General features: G+C 39.1%; 1 protein-coding gene across 1 annotated transcript in view; it reads left to right on the top strand.

Annotated features, from left to right (window-relative positions):
• Positions 1 to 23,402, top strand: part of COL14A1 (collagen type XIV alpha 1 chain) — a 184,933-nt gene that overhangs the window by 71,249 nt on the left and 90,282 nt on the right. Inside the window, exons 14-21 of the mRNA XM_090283415.1 lie at positions 2,703 to 2,842; positions 9,002 to 9,128; positions 10,933 to 11,072; positions 11,551 to 11,683; positions 12,980 to 13,039; positions 14,585 to 14,727; positions 19,835 to 19,964; positions 23,126 to 23,248. Coding sequence (XP_090139541.1) covers positions 2,703 to 2,842; positions 9,002 to 9,128; positions 10,933 to 11,072; positions 11,551 to 11,683; positions 12,980 to 13,039; positions 14,585 to 14,727; positions 19,835 to 19,964; positions 23,126 to 23,248 — 996 coding nt within the window. The remainder of the gene's footprint in view (positions 1 to 2,702; positions 2,843 to 9,001; positions 9,129 to 10,932; positions 11,073 to 11,550; positions 11,684 to 12,979; positions 13,040 to 14,584; positions 14,728 to 19,834; positions 19,965 to 23,125; positions 23,249 to 23,402) is intronic.

Raw genomic sequence — 23,402 nt, 5'->3', positions numbered from 1 at the left:
GATGTCGATTCAACACGGGAGGAGACAGATACCGTGTCACTCCCGAGTCGGACTGCACAACCATTCTCGGCGGTGCAGATAGACTCTTAAGAAGCTACACCATCGTCTCTCGAGACGGATGGCTGCCGACGACGATGAATTGACCATAGAGACCTGGGTTTATTTCTGGGTTATCTATTTTATTCCATCGATCTATGTGTCTGTTCTTATGCCAGTACCAGACTGTTTTGATTACCATGGCCTTGTAGTATAGTTTTATATCAGGTACTGTTCTATATCAGGGTACTGTTCAAAGGTTTTATATCAGGGTACTGTTCAAAGTACCCTTCTACTTTGTTCTTTTTTCTCAAGATTGCTTAGGCCATTCAAGGTTGTTTTGGTTCCATATAAATTTTTGAAGTATTTGTTCTATGTCTGTAAAATATGTCATTGGTATTTTAATAGGGATTGCATTGAATCTATAGATTGATTTGGGTAATATGGACATTTTAACAATGTTATTTCTTCTAATCCATGAACAGGTATATGCTCCCATTTATTTGTATCTTCCTTAATTTCTTTCTTCAGTGTTATGTAGTTTTCTGAGTACAGGTCTTTTGCCTCTTTGGTTAAGTCTATTCCTAGGTACTTTATTCTCCTTGTTGCTACGGTAAATGGGATTTTTCTTTTAGTTCCTACCTCTGATATTTTATTGTTGGTGTACAGAAATGCCTTCGATTTTGGAATATTGACTTTGTGTCCCACTATTTTGCCAAATTCACTCACTAGGTCAAGTAGTTTTTTGGTGGAGCCTGTAGGGTTTTCTATGTATACTATCATATCATCTGCAAATAATGATAGTTTTACTTCCTCCTTTCCAGTTTGGATGCCTTTAATTTCTATTTCTTGTCTGATTGCTGTGGCTAGAACTAAAAACTAATGTCCTGGGTACCTGTTCCTGAGAATGGCATTCTTTTGTTATTAGTCTATTTTTAATTTTATTTTTAAAAGTATTTTTACTAATGTTTTTGTTATATTGGTTAATAGAATTATAAGGTTTCAAGTGTACTATTCTATAATACAGAATCTCCTTCCATTACCATTTAGATGGACATTTTTGTGAACTAAGGAAACTAGACATTGTTTCATCATACTGCAAAATTTAACTGAACGCCAGAAAAATTTGGAGCAAAGTGTACACAATGCTTAAAATAATATGTTGCTTTTCTCTCTCCTTCAATTTCCCTCTTGATTCTTAAAGGTAGATTGATAGTCACTAAGTCTTATAGACTCTTTATTGCCAAATGACCAATATATATATATTGAATTAATGAAAGATTTGGCCTTAGGAGTGAAGAAACATTATGCTTTGTATATGGCTGAGAGTTGTCATTATTTATCTTCTATGTTTTTGCTCTGCTGGCTGTATCAGTACTATATCACAAGTTGATCAGTTAAATCAGTTGATCAGTTGCCTGGGTTAAACCCTAACTGCTCCTCTGCTCCTACTAACTGTGACTTTGGCCAAGCTACCTTAGGTTCATGATCTATATAGTGGGGATAATTGTAACTCTATACTTGCAGTCTAATTTAAGGATTTAATGAGGAAATGTGTATATCTCTCAGACTCATAGAAAGCATGAAATACATGGTAATGATTGTTTTCACTATAAGCCTGTAAAAGCCCACAAAATTCTCAAAGATTATTGACAGATTTTAATCTGTTGAATCAGAAGGGGACTCAAGAAGTGCAAAATATTGTGGGATTGATAGGAATCTGCAGAAATACCAACCACTTCTTCAAGTATTTATTAAAACACAACAAAGTGTTTATTTTTATCTAGTCTCACAAAGTCACTGGGTTTTAGTCAAGCAGAATCCTGCTCACTGAGTGAACAAATATTTATTGCTTGCTTGCTATATGCAGAGTAAAGCCCAGAACAAAATTAAACCAAATTCTTTAACCTTCTGAGATTATAATATCATGGGAGAGATGGACCAGTAGACCAATAAATGTGCAAAAAAAAAGAAAAAATCAGGGAAGTGAGATGGGTACCATGGGGTGGATTATTTTACATGAGGTGATCATGGGAAGCCTGGCTGAGAAGGCGACATAGGTTCAGAAACCTGAGTCTTGGCCAACCCCAAGGTTTTTGTTCTGAGCAATGGGAAGCATCGAGTTTCTGTCTGCTCAGAGGGAGAGACCAAGACAGAGGGTTGAGCGTGGCAGTAGGAGTCAGTGGCTCAGTTTTGGATCCATTTGGAAATGCCTAATACATCAAAGTAGAGATGGCAGATAGATAGGCTTCATCCTCATTTTGCACATGGGAAATTTTGGAGAGGACCCATCTAGTGACTTTTTCAGAATCATGTGATAGGTTAGTGGAATAGCTAAGATTTAATTTCAGATGTCCTGGTTCATCTCTTAAATTGCTTATTTATGCCAGGCTTTACTAGCATTGACTGGAGAAGAAAGGCACAGAAAACTTACCTAAATCTTATTAATTTCTAAGCATGTATAATTTATTACTACTATTCGTTCCTTACAAGGGAAAACTTTTTTGTTAATTATTTTGTTTTAAGTTATTATCTGGATGAAAATTTTCGCTTGTAAGAAGCTCAGAAGTCAAAGGTGCTGTTTGTTTGTTTTTTTTTTTTTTTTGTCTTTTTTACATGTATATTATTTAACATTTTAATTATTTCCTATTCCATGTACTGTAAAGTGCCCTTAAGTCCACCAAGAAACCTAAGAATCTCCAATGTTGGCTCTAACAGTGCTCGGTTAGCTTGGGACCCAACTTCAAGAAAGGTCACTGGTTATAGAATTGTATATAACAACGCAGATGGGACTGAAATCAATGAGGTAAGTTGGAACACCATGACTATTTTTCCACTGGTTGTGTCTTAAATTTTTTTTTTTATGGATGCATAACCCATCATCCCAAAACATAGTAGCTCAAAACAATACTAATTGTTTTCTTTCACAGTTTCTTTGAGTCTGGAATTGGGGCTTGGCTCTTTAGTTCTGGCTTGAGGTTACTCATGAGACTGCAGCCAAGCAGTGGCTGAAGCTAGCGCTCTCACAATGGCTTTCTAATTCATAGATCTAGGGCCTGATCTGGGAAGATGGATCAGTTGGGGGTGGGAGCAGCTCTCTGTGTTTCTAAGGAGACTCTTCACATGAGCCCTCCAGCATGGCAGCTTTTTGTGTTGGCTCAAAAGTCCCCAGACATGTGTTCAGAGAGACAGAGATGGAGTGACAGCTACATGGAAGCTATGTCACCTTGAGTTACCTAACATCAGAAGTCCCAGGCTTATCACCTCCACCACACTCTATGGGTAGGAGATTTGACAGGTCCCTGATGAATTCAAGATGGGGAGGAACACAGGTCCCACCTACAAGGGGAGGCATGTGGGATGGGAGGTAGACATTGATGTGGCCATCTTTGGAAAATACCATCTCCCCCATTGGACTGGCATGGGAAGTATGTAACTTCATAGAAATGGTAAACTAGAAATAATGTCAATAATACCCAGTTTATCTCCCTGCTTTTGAGTAAACTGGCATCTGAAAGACCCTGGTTCGATGAACTTAAATTGAAAACTAAATAATTTAAGTTTTGTGTAGAATGATAGGTTTACATAATAGAACTTATTAAAACCTATGAAGCTATAGTATATTGTACTCAGTGATTAATACTCTTTAGACATTTTTTCCTTGGCAATATGTTTTACCAGAATAGTTAGCAAAGTTATTTTTATTATTTTTCCCTTCTCTTGGTCCAAGAAGCTAAGACAAAGAGGGAAATATGTTGGATTACATCATTTCTGTTTTCTGACCAACTAAAGCAAGTACTTTCATATGCAAGGACAAACTTTTCCTTATAATTAAATCCACTTAACATTTTTTAGAATGCATCATCTGCAGGACATTAGGTAATGAATGGGCAATAACTACACATTGGCTAACAATACAGACAAACAGTTCAACATCTTTCATTAAATCTTTATCGGTCCTAAGTGCAAATAATTCTGACAAAGCAGCAATCATTTGGACTAGTTGCTTTGCTTTGGAAGACATTAGTCTGAAATAGTAAACGGTTTGAAATAAAAAACACTCATCTATCTTGTTATCAGTGATAACTTATACTCTCACGGTTTATAAATTCAGGTGTGTAGGAAGATCAGGCAGATACTATAAATGACTGAAGCATGCCATTAAATGTGCAAAAAAAAAAAAAAAACTCTTTCACCATGAGGCTAACTTGGACTCTATTTCATATATTTTGTATTCCCATTTTTGGGACAAGGATGTACAATAGAAGAAATTCTCCACCAAAAAAAAAAAAAAAAAAGACAGTAATTCAAGATTGATGGTAAGTGACCATGGACAGTGGCATACAGTGACAAGGATACTAGGTTGTGGTGGAGACTGATGTGCTAGAGGGTCCATGCGTATCAATCCAAGGCTCAGCCACTGTCAGCTCCTATAGGTTGCTACTGCACGGAAGTCCAGGCAGAGCTGCCAGGTCTTGTGACCCTTGATCTTTAGTCCAGGGATTTCTATTTCTTATGTGAAGCTTACCAACTTAAAAATGTTGACTCATTAAACAACCAAAATAACACAGCAGCCATACTCAACAGTAAATATTTGTTCACTGTAGAGCATCTTTCTTTGGTAATAATTTTTCGTAAAACATATGTTGTATTTGTATTGGTGAGTTATATTTATAAGTATATCATAAAATTATTTTTATTGAAGTATAATTGATGTACAACATTATATTAGTTTCAGATGATTTGACTTGGTATGACTGCAAAATGATCACTACAATAGGTCCAGTTAACATTCATTTAAAAAAAATTATAGTTGTGACCTGTTATGGTATTTTATGTTATTTGCCTTTATAAAGAATGGTCCCAGACTAATACATTTGTTGAGAAAACACTTGCTTTTTTGTAGTGTTTCTCAATCTTGAGGATGCATTTGGCACTTACTTTTTCTAATTTTTATTGTGCTTGAAAATTAGAAAAACAAATTTGGTAAAGTTGAATTTAAAATATAAGTAAATGTACTTAGAATGAAACCAGAAGTGTATTTTATTTGAATAAAATGCATAAAACAATGTGTAGATTTTGTAACATTTTCATTTTGACTGGGGTGTGTGTGTGTGTGTGTGTGTGTGCGTGTATGTTCTTAATATTTAACTATGCAATTGAGACTAGAGGTTGCTTGACAAGTGTCTCCTGTTTAAGTAAATATTATTTTATCTAATTTTGGAATATATGACTTAATGATGAATATTCCTACTATATTTTGCTTTGAGTTTTATTAATTTAAGCTTTTATTTGTAGATGATTTTACAACTGGGTTTTTAGGAAATTTTCAAAACATTCTGGAATGAACTTTAAAATGTCCCAGCTGAAACCTATGTAGTATGTAACACACAACTAATTGTAAAAGCTTTACTTTTGACTTTATTTATATTTCCCTCCTTTACTTCCTCTTCCTCCCTCTATATCTCTTCTGCCTTACCCTACTGCTCAACTTTTTGGTGACTAGAAAAGAAAATCAGAACAAAGCACTTAAATATTGATGATGATGATGTCGATGATGTCGATGATGATGATGATGATGGTGGCAAACACACGTTCAGTGCTTGCCCTGAGCCAGTCACCATTCTGAGAGTTTTACAGAGAGCACCTAGCACAGTCCTCATAGAAAAAGGCTGCCAACACTTGGCTTGTCGAACCGAGGATGAAAGCCATCTCAGACAGCACGTGTTGTGAAAGAATTTGGGGAAATGTGCAAGCATGATGGAGACCTGGAGTGCTGCCATTTGAGTTTTATAAAGGAAAGGCCCCAGTTTTTAGACTCTGAGAAGCAAGTCCAGTTCCGACAGCAATGACTCAACAACAGAGCCCACAGCAGAGCTCAAGCCCCTCATTTCTCATCAGGGACTATTTCTTCATCTCACCCAGAATTAGGCTGAAGTTACGCTTTTAGCTAGACTGCTTGAAAAATTATTCTCAAAAGTACTTGCATAACAGTGAGATCATGGTCATTTGTTATCATTTTCCCAAATTCTCCTACATCTTAAAAGTATTACCAACAAAACTAGTTTCAGAACTGAATCTAAAACGCCGATAGGATAACTAATAAAAATAAATGGTACGTAAAAGTTTTTATTTGATGAAATAAAAGAAGCAATAATTAATGCATAAAATTAGCCTGTTCAATATCAAATAAAAGGCTTAAATAAATAAATAAATATACCCGTTGAAAAGATATATATTTATATATACTTTTATATATGGAAAACTGAGTGTATATTTGAGACTTAGAGGTCAAGGGCTAATTATACATTTCGGTTAATAGTCTTATGGCTCCAGAAAAGTTAGATAAGCTGTTTGGGCCTCAAGCTCCTTGTTAATAAAATAGTCATTATAAATAACTAGGGCTCGGTGGGGGGAGGAGGAAGCACTATGTAAAACAATGAATGTAAAGTCCCTGACACATTGTTAAGTGCTCAGTAAATCTTAGTAATGACAATTTAAAACAACAGAGAGCAATAGGTAAATGCAGTTTAAATGAAAGTGTGCAAAACTCATATTTTAAATATGGACATGTCCTTTCTCTGAGTTTAAATAATGAAGCCATATTGTAAATAGTGTTTATGAGCATAGGATTTAGAGTCTGAAACACTTGTATTTAAGTTCTGTGTACTAGCCGGTTTTCCCTTGAGCAAGTCCTTAACTTTTTGGAGTCTCATTTCCCCATCTTCAAATAAGGGTAATAATTAGCTACCCTACAAAGTTGCATAGGGATTAATTGAACTGGTACATGTAAATCCTGCAGGCAATACTCAGACCAGAGAACATGCTAAATGCTAAGAATGACCTATAATATTATGAGCTTCAGATTCAGAAGATACAGCTTTTTTTTTTTTTCTTTTTTTTTTTTTTAGTTAACTATTGCTATGTAACTAACACCCAGGCTTAAAATAACAACCCCATGATTATGCATCTTGGTCAGGGTTCAGCAGGGACAGCTTGTCTCTGCTCCATGCAGTGTCAGCTGGGGTGACTCTTGTACTCATCTGGGACCTTGACTAGGCCAGAGCTTCCAAGATGACTTCACTTCCATATCTGGCTCCTCAGTTGGGTTGGCTGAAAAGACTGGGGGAGTTGGCTCCCTGTCCAACAGACTGGTCCGTGATTTAAAGGGATGAAAATGGACACACTTCTCTCCACAGTTGACACTCTTTTTTTGAAATACAGTTCATTTTTAAAAGAGATTTATATAGTTTCTGGATTGGCTCTTAGGTTAGATGAGCCCTTTATTATCTCTTTTAAAAAAGGCTCTTCATTGCCTTCATCTGAATTTTCTTTTACTTAGTCTATTCACTAAAAAAACCAAACAATTCAACATACAGAGCAAAAATGCTAAACCACATTTTGCCCTCAAGGGGCTTACACTCTATATAGGAGGTAAACAATAGACAAGTTTGTAAGGAAATAAAATAATTTCGGGCTGTGATTGGTGCCAAGGAGGAAACAAACAGGGATGTTGTTCAAGAATAACCCTACTGAGAGAGGTGGAAAGAGAAACTCCCTCTGAGAGGTGAAATTTAATCTCGGTCCTGACAGATGAGGAAGGCCTAATTTTGAAAGATGTAGGGAAGTAGGGTCCCAGAAAAAATAAATGGCATGCGCAAAGGCCCAGAGGTGAGGAAGACTTGGACCTGATGGAAAGTCAGTGTGTCTGGAACCCAGAGAACAATAAAAGTATGGTTAAAATAGGATCAGTGCCCCAGATGATGAAAGGCCAAGGTCATTGCAGGGTGCATCATCTTCATTTGAAAGATAGCCAATAAAGATTTTAAGTAGGAATGTGACACCTTTTCTATTTTGGTAAAGGTCACTTTGAGTGCCATGAGCAAATACAGGGAGCTGAGTCACCTTCCCCTTAACCTCTGGTAGCATCAGGTAGTTATTGGTAGTGTTGTAAACAACAGACTTTAGTGATATGGCTCCAAAATGTCTCTTGAAAATATTTTAAGTCAGAGATTTTTTGGCAAAACCTACTCTCAGGTAAATAGGTTCATTTCTCAGTTCCCCAGAGGAGCACTAGAGCAGGGGTGCCTTATTGTAAGTACCTACTTCATAGCAGTTTTGTGAGTATTAACCGAGGCAACGTATGCAAAACACTTAAGGAGAAGCTTCCATTTACTTGGCCTCCTATGTGTCCCCTGTATGTAACTCAGCAGCCTGAGGTCCAGCTTCTCAAAGATGAAGCTGTGTCTGTTCTTTGCCTGAGTCTGAGTGTGACTTTGCTCAGGACTCTGTCTTCTAGATCCTGCCCCCATTGCTCCTGCTTTGTTTTTTTCTTCAAGCTCTGTGCTTTTTTCATCCCTTTTCCAATACTTCCTTTTCTTTATACCCTTGATCCTTACCCTCAATACTTCCTCTTTTATGTGCCCTAAAGATATTGATACATATTTTCCCCAACTATGTCTCTCTGTGAAAGATAATGGGCAATTTCAAATATTTACTGTTGTCTTTAGTACGACCGTTCCCTGATTCTGCCCCTGCATGCTTACTCACCTATGCATCCCTGAGGAGGGTACTTAGTCATGGAGTCAGCAGAGCTCAGAAAAGGAAGCCGTAAACCAGCTGTTCCTAGCAGACCAGCCTGGAAACATTATATTTATATTAGCATTGTAAACTGTGTGCACTATACTTTCTAGATGATTAATGAGTATAAATAATATTGGTTGCGAAGATGTCCTTAGAATTAACTGGTATGTAATCTATTTAAGGGTGTAAGATTAGACATGTATATATATAAACTGGTTTTATAATGCAGTATTTATTTATTTATTTATTTATTTATTATTATTTTTTGCAGTATTTATAGCTCCACTGCCAACCAAGTGAACTATAGATAATAATAAAATGACTTCTGTTTCCCATATCAGAGAGTATCTGATATAGCTTTCCTGCTTTCTCTCCTTTGCAGGTTGAAGTCGATCCGATCACTACATTCCCTCTGAAGGGCCTGACCCCCCTCACAGAGTATACTATCTCCATCTCCTCCATCTATGAGGAAGGGCAGTCAGAGTCTCTGACTGGAATGTTTACCACAGGTAAGTAATTCTTATTATTTTGTGAAAAGTTTCCAAGAGGAACTCTATAGAAACCACACAGTGGACAAGCTTCTTGCCCTGGCTGGGCAGTTCAGTTGGTTGCAGCATTGTTCTGTACACTGAAAGGTTGCAGGTTTCATTCCTAATCAGGGCACATACTTAGGTTGCGGGTTTGATCCCCGGTCAGGGAATGTATGGGAGGCAACCAATTGATGTTTCTCTCTAGCATGATGTTTCTCTCTCTCTCTTTGCTCTCTAAAAAAATCAATGGAGCAGCTTCTTCATTTGTGATTTTAAAGAGATTGCATTGTAATTTTTGTTTATATTACTAACAAACCAAAAATTAGGTAACTAGACTGCATAATGGCTAATTATTTTCTATCAAAGCAAGAAAAAAAGAGAAAAGACCATCAAAATTCAAAAGGTCTCCATTTAATGGAAGTGTACAGTCTTCTGTTTCTAACCTCATATTGTTTCTTTTGTTCCATCAATGTAACATTTCCATAACTTTCTTGTATTCCTATGTGTGTGTATTATGTAGAACTTCCAAAGTTGTTGCTATCCAAAGAGTTTTGACCCACAAAATGATAGTTTTATACTATTTAACCTAATACATCAATGTATAGCCAATAATGTATTTTCATGCAGATTAAAATATTATTACAATATGGGATATTTTAAATACTAAAATAAAAAATAAGGCGCAAATACATTATTTTTTTTCTACATATACTCTGCAGTCACTTAGTAAATGTAAAACTTCTTTACCTCTCTGGCCATAATTCTCTTGTTTGCTTTCTGAACCTATTCAGATTGCACATGGAAACAAACTTGAGGAGGTGAGAAGGTAATTTGGGGAGAGATGAAAATTAAACTAGTTTGAGAAGTAATGTTCATCACAAAAAGTTGAGTCCTTTCACAAAATCTCCTGAAGGTTAACTCCTGTTGGAAGTCTCATGGGGTCCTGACAACGAGTTCTAAAAATCTCTGATTTCAAATAATAAAAATCAGTGATTAACAATTCATTTGGGGTATAACTGGATGTTAAACCCTCTACTGTACATTACAGAAGTGTGTAAGCAGTGAAATAATGGATGGTGTGACATATTACATTTCGCTTCTGATGGCTGCCATATGTATGGGATTAAAGGGATGAAGGTTCTTCTCTGGGACTTAACTTATTCCTAGAGAAAGCTTTAGGCATGAAAGTGAATAAAGCCATAGGAATTTAGCCAATGATGTTATGATGATTGTAGGTGGTGCCCGGTGGATGCTGGAGGTGTTGGTGGGAACAATGGAAAATATTGTAATACATGGTTGTCTAACCCCTGTGCTCTACACCTGAAGCCGATACAAAATAATGTTGAAGGTACACTGTAATAGACATATTTCAAAAAAAGGAAGTGCATAAAGCCAAAAGGGACATTTCTCAGACTTCTAGAATACCATTTTGTTAATTTCCTCGAAGTGCTAGGAAATATATTATCTTTGTAAAATAATGAACATGGCGGTCTTATTTTTTATAGTTAACGAAAAGAGTCAAGTAGAGAACCTACGTTTTCTGGAACTGACTGGCAAACTTGTCCAATCTGCTCTGTCCAAAGTCTTCCTAATTTATACTGTGGGTGAATGCTGCAAACAGAGATGTCAGGGAGGTCACCCTGGCCTGATGGGTGCTGCTCCTGTGAGTCCCTTGCCAAAGCAAGGGACGGCTCAGAGGGCGCCTTCTCTTCCCATGGTCCCAGCAGTGGGGACTTTCTTGCCTTCTCAGTTTCCTCACAGAATCTCTTTCCTTGGCTCACAGAGGAAGTTCCAGCCCAGCAATATTTGGAAATTGATGAGGTGACAACAGATGGCTTCAGAGTGACCTGGCACCCCCTCTCGGTGGATGAAGGGCAGCACAAGCTGATGTGGATCCCAGTCTACGGTGGGAAGACCGAGGAAGTGAGTCATGGGAAATGGGCTGAAGATTAATCCGGAGTGTTTTGTCTGGAAACGAAGACCCCCTGTGCATTTGAGTTGGTCTTCCCTTTAAAACAGATGGAGAATCCCGGAAGTAATTAGCATATTGCATGGCTTGGAGTTTTATAAATGTCAAGCCATATTATTTGCCATGCATTTTTGCTAGTGCCTTAGTTATAGATGTCATATCTTTTCAGATTCTCTGACTTTCCTAAATGACATTTAATAAAACTTCAAAGTGCTGCTTTTGCAATATTCATAGTTTATTTGCCGAGGGAGTTGAAAGGAATGAAGCCTCTGGATTGACTTTAAAATTGAGTTTGATGACCCTAGAGTCCTTTATGCTTAGTTGTTTCTTGCTTACACTTGGGGCAACATGTTTCCTTTTTATTATTTTTTTCTTACCTTTCACCTCTGTAATTCAAGTAAACCCAGTTACTAAACACTAAGTGCTTTTCAGGTTGTCCTAAAAGAAGACCAAGACTCGCATGTTATTAAAGGCCTGGAGCCAGGCACAGAATATGAGGTTTCACTCTTGGCTGTACTGGATGATGGGAGTGAGAGCGAGGTGGTAACTGCTATCGGGACCACACGTAAGTCTTGGTCGGGCCGAGGTGGACATTACCCACCCCCACCACCCGAAACCCTCTTCACCCCACCATGTTCCCTGCCCTCAGCCTTTTCCTGGACTACAGAAGCCTTCATTTCTCTTTGTCCCCCAGAATTCTTTACATAGCTTCACCTTATGTAAAGCATCCTGGCATCTTAGGTTATCACCACCCTAAGGCCAGAACCATATCTATCTTGTTCACCATAATCTCTCCAGCGCTTAGCACAGTTCTTGGTATGTTTTAACTGTGTCATAAATATTTACTACATGGACGGATGGATGGATGGATGGATGGAATAATTATAAATGAATAAATGAGCAAACAAATAAATCTAGGGCAAACATGTCTACCAAGAGTTTATGGAATTTCCCAAGTTGATCTTGGCCCCAAGAATCATGTACAAAATTTATTTGCTGAATCATTCATCCCTTCATTTTTTAAATATGAGGCATTATACACATATTAAATTTTCTTTCATTGGGTTCCCAGGAATCAGATTCTGAAGCAGAAAATTGTATCCAGAAGGTTTATTTAAGAGTTTAGTTGGGAGATGCATCTGTAAGAACGTAAGGGGGGCCAGATGGGGCAAAGAGGGAAGCTAAACAGTCCTTAGCTAATTCTTTTAGGAGTTCTAGACCTGGGATGACCCTTCTGAGTTGTTCCAAATTGAGTCAAAGGGGCTGGGCCTGTGTATCCCTGCACTCCCCTGTCATTGGAGATAGACCATCCCCCATAGTCTATGACCTCAGGCAAGGCAGTTCCCAGAGCTCAAAGCCACTGCAGCCAGTATTCCACAGAAGCTGGTGGATGAGTCTGTTGACACTGGAAGGGGAATCTTGGTGGGGCACCACACAGCTGCCTACCTGCTGGATGCCCAGGTTGGATACAAGAAATAGAAGGTGCACATCTATTGTCCTCCTTGGTGGCCTTGTTCGGCAGCCCTTTCACAATTTGATCTACAGCAATTTCCTTGAATTACAAAGGAACTGGGAGGTTTCACAACTTTGTAGGTGAAATTCGAATATGCATATGAAGGCTGGTATCTATGATTAGGAACTTAAACTACTTTGGGTTTCAGTTTCCTCATCTGCAGAATAGGTGCAATGTCTGCCTTACATACAACTCACTCCTTCACTCCTACAACCATAGCCAAGATTGTTGTGAAAAGCAAGTGAGTTAATATAGGTGAAAGTGTCTTTGAAAACTATAAAATGCTATACACAAATATATAGACCTATTATCCTTACAGAATTTTGAAATAATACATATATTTTTTAGTTGACAGTGTTTGGACAGACACAGCTACGACCATAGTACCTACCAGACCTGTGACATCAGGTAAGTACAAATCAAAGCCCGTTTACCCATAAGAAAAGTTTGATTTAAGCCAAAGTTATGTTATCCCAGTTTGTTTTAAATATTTATTTATTATTTATTAGAAACAGGGAGTGCCAGTTCAAATGCCATACCTCTCAGGATCTCTCACCCTCTTCTTACCCCTAAATACCAATAGCTCCTCTAGTCTTCTCATCTCGTTGTGACTGCTCTCTATCTTTCCCATCTTTGTTTTGAACTCCCATTGAATCTTTCAGTTACTTCTATTGCTCTCTGTTGAGAATTATTCATATCATGGCTTCCTTGCATTTTGGTGGGTAACTAAAATCTGGCTGGTCTATTTGGTCTTCCTAAAACAGTTGTTTTCTCTCTCAGCTTAACATCCCCCTCCATTATAACACACCTTCCAACTAGCTGTCAGAGTCAACGAGATAAAACACAAGTTTAATGATATTATTTATTTCCCTACCTGAAGCCCTTCTGTGGATTTCTGGGTTTTCCATTATTCATTCATTCATTCATTCATTCACTGATCCATTCATTCTTTAGTTAATCTTTATTGATCCTTTTTCCTTCCCCCAAATCTCTTTATCATCACATCCAAGATCCTGATTGGATTCTGCTTCTCTTCCTGGTCTCCAACTATGTTTTTCATGCTCTCCCCATTTTCCCTGCCATCTAGAAGTCCTAGTCCTGAAGGTGAGATGCTGTTGCCTCCTGTTCCCACTGCTCAGTACCTTCCCTCAATTTTGCCTGGTAATGTCACTCTCCTGCTACCTCTGTCATACTTTCACTGTTTCTGTCAAGTGTTAATCACTGTCTGTCTCAAAGGCTTAACACAGTCTGACATACAGGAAAAGCTCCATGAACACTGGCTGAGTAAATGAATGAAGAAAAGAAAGAGTCAGTAGAGATGGACAGAATGAAAGGAAGTCAGCACAAAAAGGAGAAGAAAATGGGACAAATAAGGGGCAGACACATTGGGAGATGAGAAGGAACATGTCAGAGAAAACAGGTGAAGGAGTTCGGACAGATGTCAGAGAAAAAAATGATCTCCGTGACGGCTGAATGGATAGAGGCAGCCATGGAGAGAGATTTGTGCCTAAGGGTCACGGGCAAAGCAGCAGTGGGGGAACAGGTGAATGGGTGGACGTTGGATGCCAGCTCGCACACTGAGGCTGACCATATTGGCCCATCGCATCTGCGTCTCCAACAGAGCACTAGTGTGAGGTTTTCATGAGCATGTTTCCCAGTGGGGTCCAAGGGCTTCTCCCCAGTTGCTTTTATTAGTGTGTATATAGAACTGGTAGTTTTGAGGTGTCCCTGGTCTCACCTGGTTGGCATCTCTTAAACCTATTTTTATTGGCTTCCAGTAGATATCATGGCTCCCCATTAACCATTAAAGCTAAGTTATTCTCCTTCATGTGGGTCTATGTTAGAGAAATACATGAAATGATCCTTGTTGCCATGTCTACAGATGGTCTCTGTAGCTCGTTTTGGAATATGACGGGTTAGAAATTATTTAATCCTTGGTTTTGTTTATTCCAGTTTTCCGGACAGGAATCAGAAGCCTGGTTGTAGATGATGAAACCACTTCTAGCCTGCGGGTAAAATGGGACATTTCAGACAGCAGCGTGCAGCAGTTCAGGGTGACCTACCTGACTGCCCAAGGGGACCCTGCAGAAGAAGTGGTAGGAACGGTCTGTATAAATACAGCTGATTAGACACCCTGAGCTTTCTTGTCTAACAGAGCTAATGACGCTATCTCCAGAGACTGATGCAAGCTCTCTCTCCTGCTACTTTCTTGATGATTTCACCATGTCCAGACGCTAATGTTTTCATTTAATCCAAACTTAAATACTGGTTTCTTGAAGACCTCTCTGTCTGCAAAACTTGCACCGCAAGCAGCCTGCTTCAGATTGGTAAAACCTCTGAACCTTGTTTCTCACGTTGTTTCTGCTGCTTTGACAGTGTCTTAGAAGACCAAAGATATATATATATATACACACACACACACAAACTTTTTGACCTTGGGGATCTGATAACGTTTTAAGCAAAGCATACATAAATGTTCTTCTTTATGTAGTTGTAGTGTATCTAATAAGATACCATCTGGTAACAAATAGTTATATTTTTCATTGACACCAACTCATTTTGAATAGACACATAGTCACTTTTAATTTATTCTTAATCACAAGTGTCTCTCTTAGGGGGTTTAGATTTTTATGTGCTGAGTTTTAAGTTGTATCACCTATATATTATTTTTATTAGAAACTGGGGTATATTCTTAATCATGGCCTTCCCAAGTTTTTTTTTTTTTTTTTTTTTTTAATTTATACTGCATTATTCCTTTTAGTCTAGAACTTGAAAATTGTTTCTCAGATATGGTTCTTATCAGACCAGATAACTCCAGTTTGCACCCAAAAGATATTTTTTCTTTTTCTTTTTTTTTTTTTTTGTCATGGAGCATATTTTATTTAGCTTCATTACTTGCATTTCTTGTCACTGTATTGTGTTTGAGCCATTTTAGGAAGGACGTCTCCAAATTCATTATTGCTTAAGAATAACACCATTATCCTTCTTTTATCTTCGTTACTTATAGAGCCTTTGAAGAAAATTATTTTTTATTATGTGTTTATCTAAAAATTGATTTGAGCCCAAAATTCTGCCAGGAAAGCACTTTCCTTCAGACTGATAGAGGAATCGTTACAGAACACATGACAACCCTACAATATCAACTACATCTACTCTACAGAGCCAGAAGGTCCACGACATTGGTCTGGGAGTGCCTTTGAAAAGTTAATGAGCACTTAAAGAAAACAGGTTGAATTATAAATTGACTCAGACCATAGATTTGAAATGACCCATGATGGGAAATGTCCAAAAAATTAAAACTAAAGATATAATTTGGATGTTTTACTTTCCTCTGTTATTGTCCACATATTTTAATTTAGTTCCTAAAAATTAGACCCATAAAAACTTCCCAGAATGAGAATTATGTGTTTTGGGTTTTGTTTCTACTTTTTCCAAAAAACACATTAAGCTTCTTGCTAAATTATTCTTGCTAATTTGGAAAGAGTAACAATTTAATCTTATGTATGTACTTGTAAGCTATGCAAGGTAAAATAATAATAATATTTTCTTTGGGTTGTCCCTATATAACTTTCCCTTTGGTAGTTTCTTTCATTCTACACTGTTTATTTCAAAACACTTGGACAACCTAAGTGAAGGAAAGAAAGATCAAAAGCCTTAAAGCACACGTGCCCCAGTTAAACAAACCTTTAAAAAAATGAAAAATATCGATAAATTTGGTAGTGATTATTTACTGTGCAGAAGTGTTTTCACTACATAGAATAAAGGACTCTAAAATTCTTTGACTATCAAGCACCTTTAGTGAATTCTAATTAAATTGGAATTGCGCACACTTATTTTACAGGCATATATCTTCAGGGACTCAACTGATGGTTAATTGAGAATATATCTCTCAGTGTTTTATGAAATGTTACTGCTATATAAATGTAATGTATTGTTATTGGAGGCAGACAATGGCTGCATCTAGATTTGGATTATAAAACCAAAATAGGACAGACAGTTGCAGACGTATATCAAAATCCAAGGGCATAGAACTCCCACACACCAAAGAAATATTTTAAAATAATGATATGTGGCAGAGAAAGAGAGACGGCTAAAACTTATTCCAAAAGCAACAAAAGAAATGTGTCTGGATATGAGAAATGCCTCTTACCATCTTTTCAAATTTTCCCTAAGTGTAAAAACTGATTAAATTTACTTCAGGAAATGACAAGGTAGAGTATTGAAGTTGGAGAATAGTGTATGTAAATAAGACTGTAAACCAAAGTCAAGCATATATATATACATATACATACATATATATGTATATATATGAATTAAATTTGCTTTTCTAGTTGTGATGACATGTTTATATGTTTTCTAAGCATAGTCAAATCTACCAGATATTTCCAATACAATGCTTTTAAACTCTTAGAAAGTAAAGATGCCTATCAAATATTTCATATGGATTGACTTGTAACTCTGTTCTGAAATATGGAGTGACAATCCTATTGCCATGAATTTTTTGTCAGGGTAGTGGGTCTCACACTTCTTTATTTGTGAAAGGCTAATCAGTCTTCTAGACTTTTCTAGAACCTAGGTGTCAAAATCCATAACTGCAACCTAATTTCTGACTGGCAAGGAATGATCTATAGCAGGGATGCTCAGGGTGTGGCTCAGTCTCCTACAAGATTGAAATTAAGCTTTACAGCCCTAGCTGGTGCGGCTCAGGGGATTGAGCACCAGCCTGAGAACTAAAATGTCACAGGCGATTCCCAGTCAGGGCACATGCCTGGGTCAGGCCGGGTACCCAATTGCGGGCATGTGAAAGGCAACTGATCAATGTTATCTCTTGCACATTGATGTTTCTCTCGCTCTCTTTCTTCCTCCCTTCCTCTCTCTCTAAAAATAAATAAGTAAAACCTTTGGAAAAAAAAGATGAAGCTTTACAAACATGTATAGGAATTTAATATTGTTACGACATCTAAGATCATGTTTCTAGCAGTTTTGTTCTATTGTAGTTCATAAAAAATATTGGTCTTCAACGGAATGAAATCAACACAACAGCCCCAACACCACCTAGTCAATCACCACATATAGCATGAGAATCACTGACCAGAAGTGAGATGTAGGGAATCCTCTTCCTACTGATGGAATCCAGGCTGCGCTGAAGAGTTTTGGGCAATAATAGAGCCAGACGTGAAACTGCATTTCTGACGAAAATTAAAAACATGAAGTTCCCTGGTCAGATTTGCATCTCACTTATCCATGAGCATTTTGTATAGAATTGTTTTAGAAACACAACCAGCCTCTGCTGTGACTGCCAGCATGTTTGCGGTCGGGGCCCATCTTTACCTTGCCTTGTGTGAATAAGCAGAGGCCAGGCAGAAGGAACTTTGCGCACCCCAGAGGGGATTGAGATTTTATTCTAGCTAATGAATGTCATTAGGCTGAAACAGTTCATACAGTGTAGTCACATGGCGTACAGGGTGGTGGCTAAAACAAGGCTCAGACCACATATCCAGGGTGTCACCATGATTCCTTAACTCAATAGCTGTGTGGGCCCCAGTTTCCCCATATGTATAATGAGTGTAATGATGCTACCTACCTCCAAGGGCTGTGGTGAAGCTGAAGTGAATTACTGTATTTGACTACTTGGAGTAGCACCTGGCATGTAATAATTGGTGAGTAAATGATGGCTACTATCATAAACCACAGCAGCTACTTCCTGGGGAGCTAAAGGCACCCTCCCAAATGGCCCTACTGCTTTGCAGCATCACACAGTCAAAATTTGATTGATTCTGGGGGCATGTTTTTCTCGGTTTGAGAGAGGATCTCATTTAAGGACCATCCACATGGGTGGTTTGCTATACAAACAACTTGGAATGAAAGCCCAGGCTGTGGTCCAGGGAGTTCTATTTAAAAGAAACACCCTAAGGAAAGCTACATCAAGGGGGTATTAATACCAGCCAGGACCACCACAATCCTTCCTTTACATGTCTGTAACGCTAGGGTTATCTAACTCATTCTAGAATAAAGTAAAGCTCCTAAAAAATATCTCCCTCCCAGGACCATGTCAATCCAACCCTGTATACTTCAATGTCCCTTTCCCGTGAGGAGTGAAATCACATTAATCCAATATAAAATCATTTCATTCAGGCTTCTATATATATACCGTTGCTTTAAAGCTGAGCTGTATCTTAGCAACAGCTGCTCCTGGGTTCAACTAGAGGCTTCCTAGGGCTTATCCCATGATTTATAAGTTCCTTCTCTCATCCAGAAGGAGACAGCACAGTCCCTTGCCTGCTGGCATTTGCATGGAAAAGCGTCTCCAGCTGTCCCAGTCTTGTGACTGCCTTAAATGAGTTTGGGTCAGTTCTTACATCGTAGCGTTTTTTTTCCAGCTGTGATTAAGTCCTTAAATGGCTCAAGATGTGTCAGCATCTAACGGCTGGCGCACACGCAGAAAGGTTTGTGGTTTTTGCATTGAGAACATGTGGCTTTTCTGGTCCACATACTCTTCCAGGCATGCCAGAATATGTACTGCTGAGCGGCATGGTGCGGTCCGGCGACGCTTGTGAGGGGTCAGCCCCACGACTGCGTTTCATTGTTTTGCAGCCTTTGAGACAGAGTGATTTCAGAATGAGGACAACAGCTCCTTTTAGAAATAAAAAAGCAACATTTTTTTTTTTTTTAGTGTTACTGGTCAGTATGTTTCAATCTGGAGAACCTGGATCGAATGAGTGATTCTGTTGTTCTTGGCTGGCATCCCTTCTCTTCTAAAATGCTAAGATTAGATAATCTCTGAAAGGGTAAAGAACAGAAGACTAAATTTTCCAGAGGATACTTAAGTAGAATTGGACAGGATAAGCAGGTCAGGCTGCAGAATGAACACTCTGAACCTCTGAACACCTGCTTCCCAAATAGATGATTGCTGTCTCTTCAGGCTATTTTACAAGTGCTAGAAAGATGTTGAGGGAAGACCATTCCTCAGAGCCAAAGAGCTTCACGTTTAAACCCTCTGCATTAGTGGTTATATGCTAAGGGTTACTGTGAGGGGCATTTCAGAGAGAAATGCTTTTGCGGGGATACTTCTGTTTTTTTTTTCTCCTCGCTCTCCAAACATATCTTGTTTCTGATGGTTTCAAAGTGCCTGCGGTCCTGCTCCATGAGACCAGTGGGAACGGAGGTCTCACTCTGACCATGGTCCTTTGCTTTTCTGTGCAGGTCATGGTGCCTGGAAGGCAGAACAATGTCCTTCTGAAGCCTCTGCTTTCCAATACTGAGTACAAAGTCACAGTGACTCCCATCTACGATGACGGAGAGGGTGTCAGCGTCTCTGCCCCTGGGAAAACCTGTGAGTGAAGCTTTCTCCCTGTGGTCCCCGCTGCCTGTTCAATAGAATGTGCTTGACCCTTATAATTCATCCCACATAATGCAGAAGCACAGTGGTAAGGAGAGCAAAAGAGATGGGGAGACCGAGAATCTGGGTTTGACTTCTGTCTTCACACATTCCAACTGTGTGACTTGGGGCAAGTTGCTTAACTGCTCTTGGCTTCAGTTTTCTTGTCTGTAAAAGCAAAGATTGAAACACAACTGCGTCTTATTCCTTTAGCACCTAATTCATCACGAGCTCTATTGATTCTCCAAAATGCATTCTACACACCTGTCCACTTTTCTTCATCTAACTGCTCTCCCCCCATCCAAGCCACGGTCTGTCTCCCTGAAATGAGTGTCTAGGGCCTGTAGAGTCTTTGTGCTTCTCCTCTGGGGTCCTTTGTTCTCCTCATAGCAGCCCAAGGGGCTTTCCAAATATAAACAATCTCAGGTCCTGTCTCTGTTTGAAGCCTCCAATGGCTTTCCATTGTACCCAGGATGAAGTCCAAGTTCTTCCCAAGGCTGTACAAGGCCCTATATGCCCTGTAGCCTGTGCATCTCTTTAATCTCACCTCCTAGCAATTGCCCCAGCCACACCTCCTCTTCCTGCTCTTCACTGGACCTTTGAAGCTTGCTTCTGCCACAGGCCCTTGTACTAACTATTCCTTCCATGGGGAGTCTCCTTTCCCAGTTGTTTGCATTTCTGGTCTTTCCTCATCTGTCTGGTCTCAGCGGAGTGTCATCTCAGACTTTTCTCACCATCCTCGTGAAGCAGCTCCCACGTTCTATAATATCAGCCTGCTGTCTTTTCTTTTCTTTTGCTGATGTCACGGCACTCTTTCCTTTTTCACTCATGTAGGTGCTCACTGTCTCCCATCCCTGGAAGGCAGATTCATGAGAGTCCAGGGCCTCACCTGTACTATTCACCTCTGCACGCCAAACTCCTCCAGCACAGAGGAGTCCTCACAGAATGTTTGTTTTAGATGAATTGGCCTTGATGATCAAGTGAGGAAAACCCCTGGTCAAAGCACTGTGAAGTCTTAATTGTCTGCACTTGCATGAAGATGGCCCCAGAATCTAGTGGCTTAAAATAGCAACCATTTTATTATGTTGTATGATTTTGTGGGTCAGAAAATTAGGCAAGGCTCGCTGGGAAATCCTTCTGCTTGTCATAGTATTGACTATGGCCACCTGGTAGCTGGATTGGTATGGAGCGTCCAAGACAACTTCACCCATGTGCCTGGCATCTCGGTGGGGACGCCTGGAAGTAGGGGCTCAGCTGAATCCTTCTGTCTCCACGTAGTGTCAGAGCCTCTCCACGTGATCTTTCCAGCAAGATAGTTCTTAGGTGGTGACTCAGGACTGTAAGAGAAGGGTTCCAAGAGGCAGAAAGTGGAAACTGTCAAGACAGTTAAGCTCTGTGCCTGGAACTAGTACAGGGCCACTTCTGCCATAGTCTGTAGGCCAAAGTGGTCATGGAGCCCACCCAGATTCCAAGAGAGGGTCATAGCCTCCCCCACTCAATGAGAGGGCGTCAGAAACACTGCATCCATCTTTAATCGACCACAGCTACCCAACGGTTAAGTGTGATCTGATGCAGAATGGTGTCAAGGGCTGGATTCTGTTCCTGGGCACGTAAGCATGGGTTTTCCAAGTAAGTGTGCAAGTCATTAAAACTCTGTAGCTGCAGCCCAAAGTCCTGACCCTGCTCAACTAAGCAAATGGGTGTTAGCTCCTTATCTGACAGCGCTGGCATCTTTCCCTCCTCCCTAGGCCCATGGTGTAAGTGCTTCCACCCAGACCCCCACCAAGCCTGCACATTTTGCTAACGGTCACCCAGGGTACTGTGAACTCTTAAGAGTTGCTACAGTAATCTCCTCAGGGCTGTGTGGAGGAGAGAAGGCAGGGCAAGAGCAGAGCAGCGGGGGAGCGCCCAGCTCTTCTTGTATTTCACCCGTACGTGGGCATCTTACCTTGATCTTGACTTTGATCAACACATTGGAATTTCTAGCATATTTTGATACTGTGCTGCTAAACACATGTTTGGAAACCACAGTCTTAACCAGCAATTAAAGAAGAAAATCCAATGGTATTCACTTAATATATAGGAGCACATAACTGTGTTTTAATACATCATTCTTGTCTGTCTAAAGTCCAGGTTGTTAAAAATGCATGTAAGCGTGGTTTAAAATTGTATTAGTAAATTCTGCTGTTCTGAGTTGATTTTGAACTGTGTTATTTGACACTGTAATACCTCATAAAGTTGCCATAAATTCCTTCACGATGGGGAGACTGACAGGAAAGAAGGAGGTGGGAAGGCAAAGGATCTCCCTCTAACTGCCAATGGCCTGGGCTCAGAGATCTGTCTTTAACATTCATATGTTAGAAATCAGCTAATTTGTAAAGGGTTTCATGTGAAACACACATATATGCTCACACAAATAAAAACCACTTAAAGACTATTACTATAAAAAATATGACTTAAATCTCATTACAGAAATACCATCCCACGTAGCAATAGCCACGTAGTAAAATTATTCCAAAGTGTTAGTGGATGGCCTGCTTATTTTAAGCAGTGGTGAACGCAACTAAACTCCATCAACAGCAACGTTGTAGGGATATTATACATCAATATACAAAATAGTTTATAAAGGTCCTTTATACAAATGGCTTTAATGTTTTGGTAAAAAGTTCATAAAAAATAACAAAATGTAAACAATATAGGCAATATGAATATGAAAGCAAAAACATAATAATCAGAATCTTACCTTTGAGAATTACTACAGTGTGATCACCCTTGATATTGTTAAACGAACGTACTTCGATAGTGGAACAGTGTGGTGTGTATACAGAAATTTTAATAGACACTCTTCAACTGAATTTTACTTAAAATTAATTGAAGGAAAAGAAACCCAATGACATTGAATGAAGTGCTGATCTTCAGAACAAAGCATTTCAAGCACAATTATTTCCTATAGAGTTAATATTTAGAACAGCCATGGACTCTCAGAGGTTAGGGCATTTTCACCTATAACTATTTTTAACACTGTGAGAAGATATCTCTGATTTTGTTGCCAACGCTGTAGGTGGTAAAAATGGAAACCACATGAAGTCCTGTTTTTCCCTTTCTTTCCCGCTCAGTGCCACCCTCTGGCCCCCAGAACTTACGGGTCTCAGAAGAATGGTATAACAGGCTGCGTATTACATGGGACCCCCCATCTTCCCCTGTAAAGGGCTACAGGATTGTCTATAAACCTGTTAGTGGTAAGTACCCTTAAAAAAATATTGTTAGCATCTAAAATGTCTTTTAAGGTAAGTTAGTTAGTCTCGATCTCCATCTGAGATGTTGCTCTTGCTTCTGTAACACTTCTTAGCCTTCTTTGGGTCCTGTTATCCGGGACCATATCTCTAGGAACCA

Source organism: Furipterus horrens, unplaced genomic scaffold (assembly GCF_987537825.1).
Source record: "Furipterus horrens unplaced genomic scaffold, mFurHor1.1.pri manual_scaffold_7, whole genome shotgun sequence".
NCBI lineage: Eukaryota > Metazoa > Chordata > Mammalia > Chiroptera > Furipteridae > Furipterus > Furipterus horrens.
This window is presented reverse-complemented; position numbering and strand designations above follow the sequence as displayed.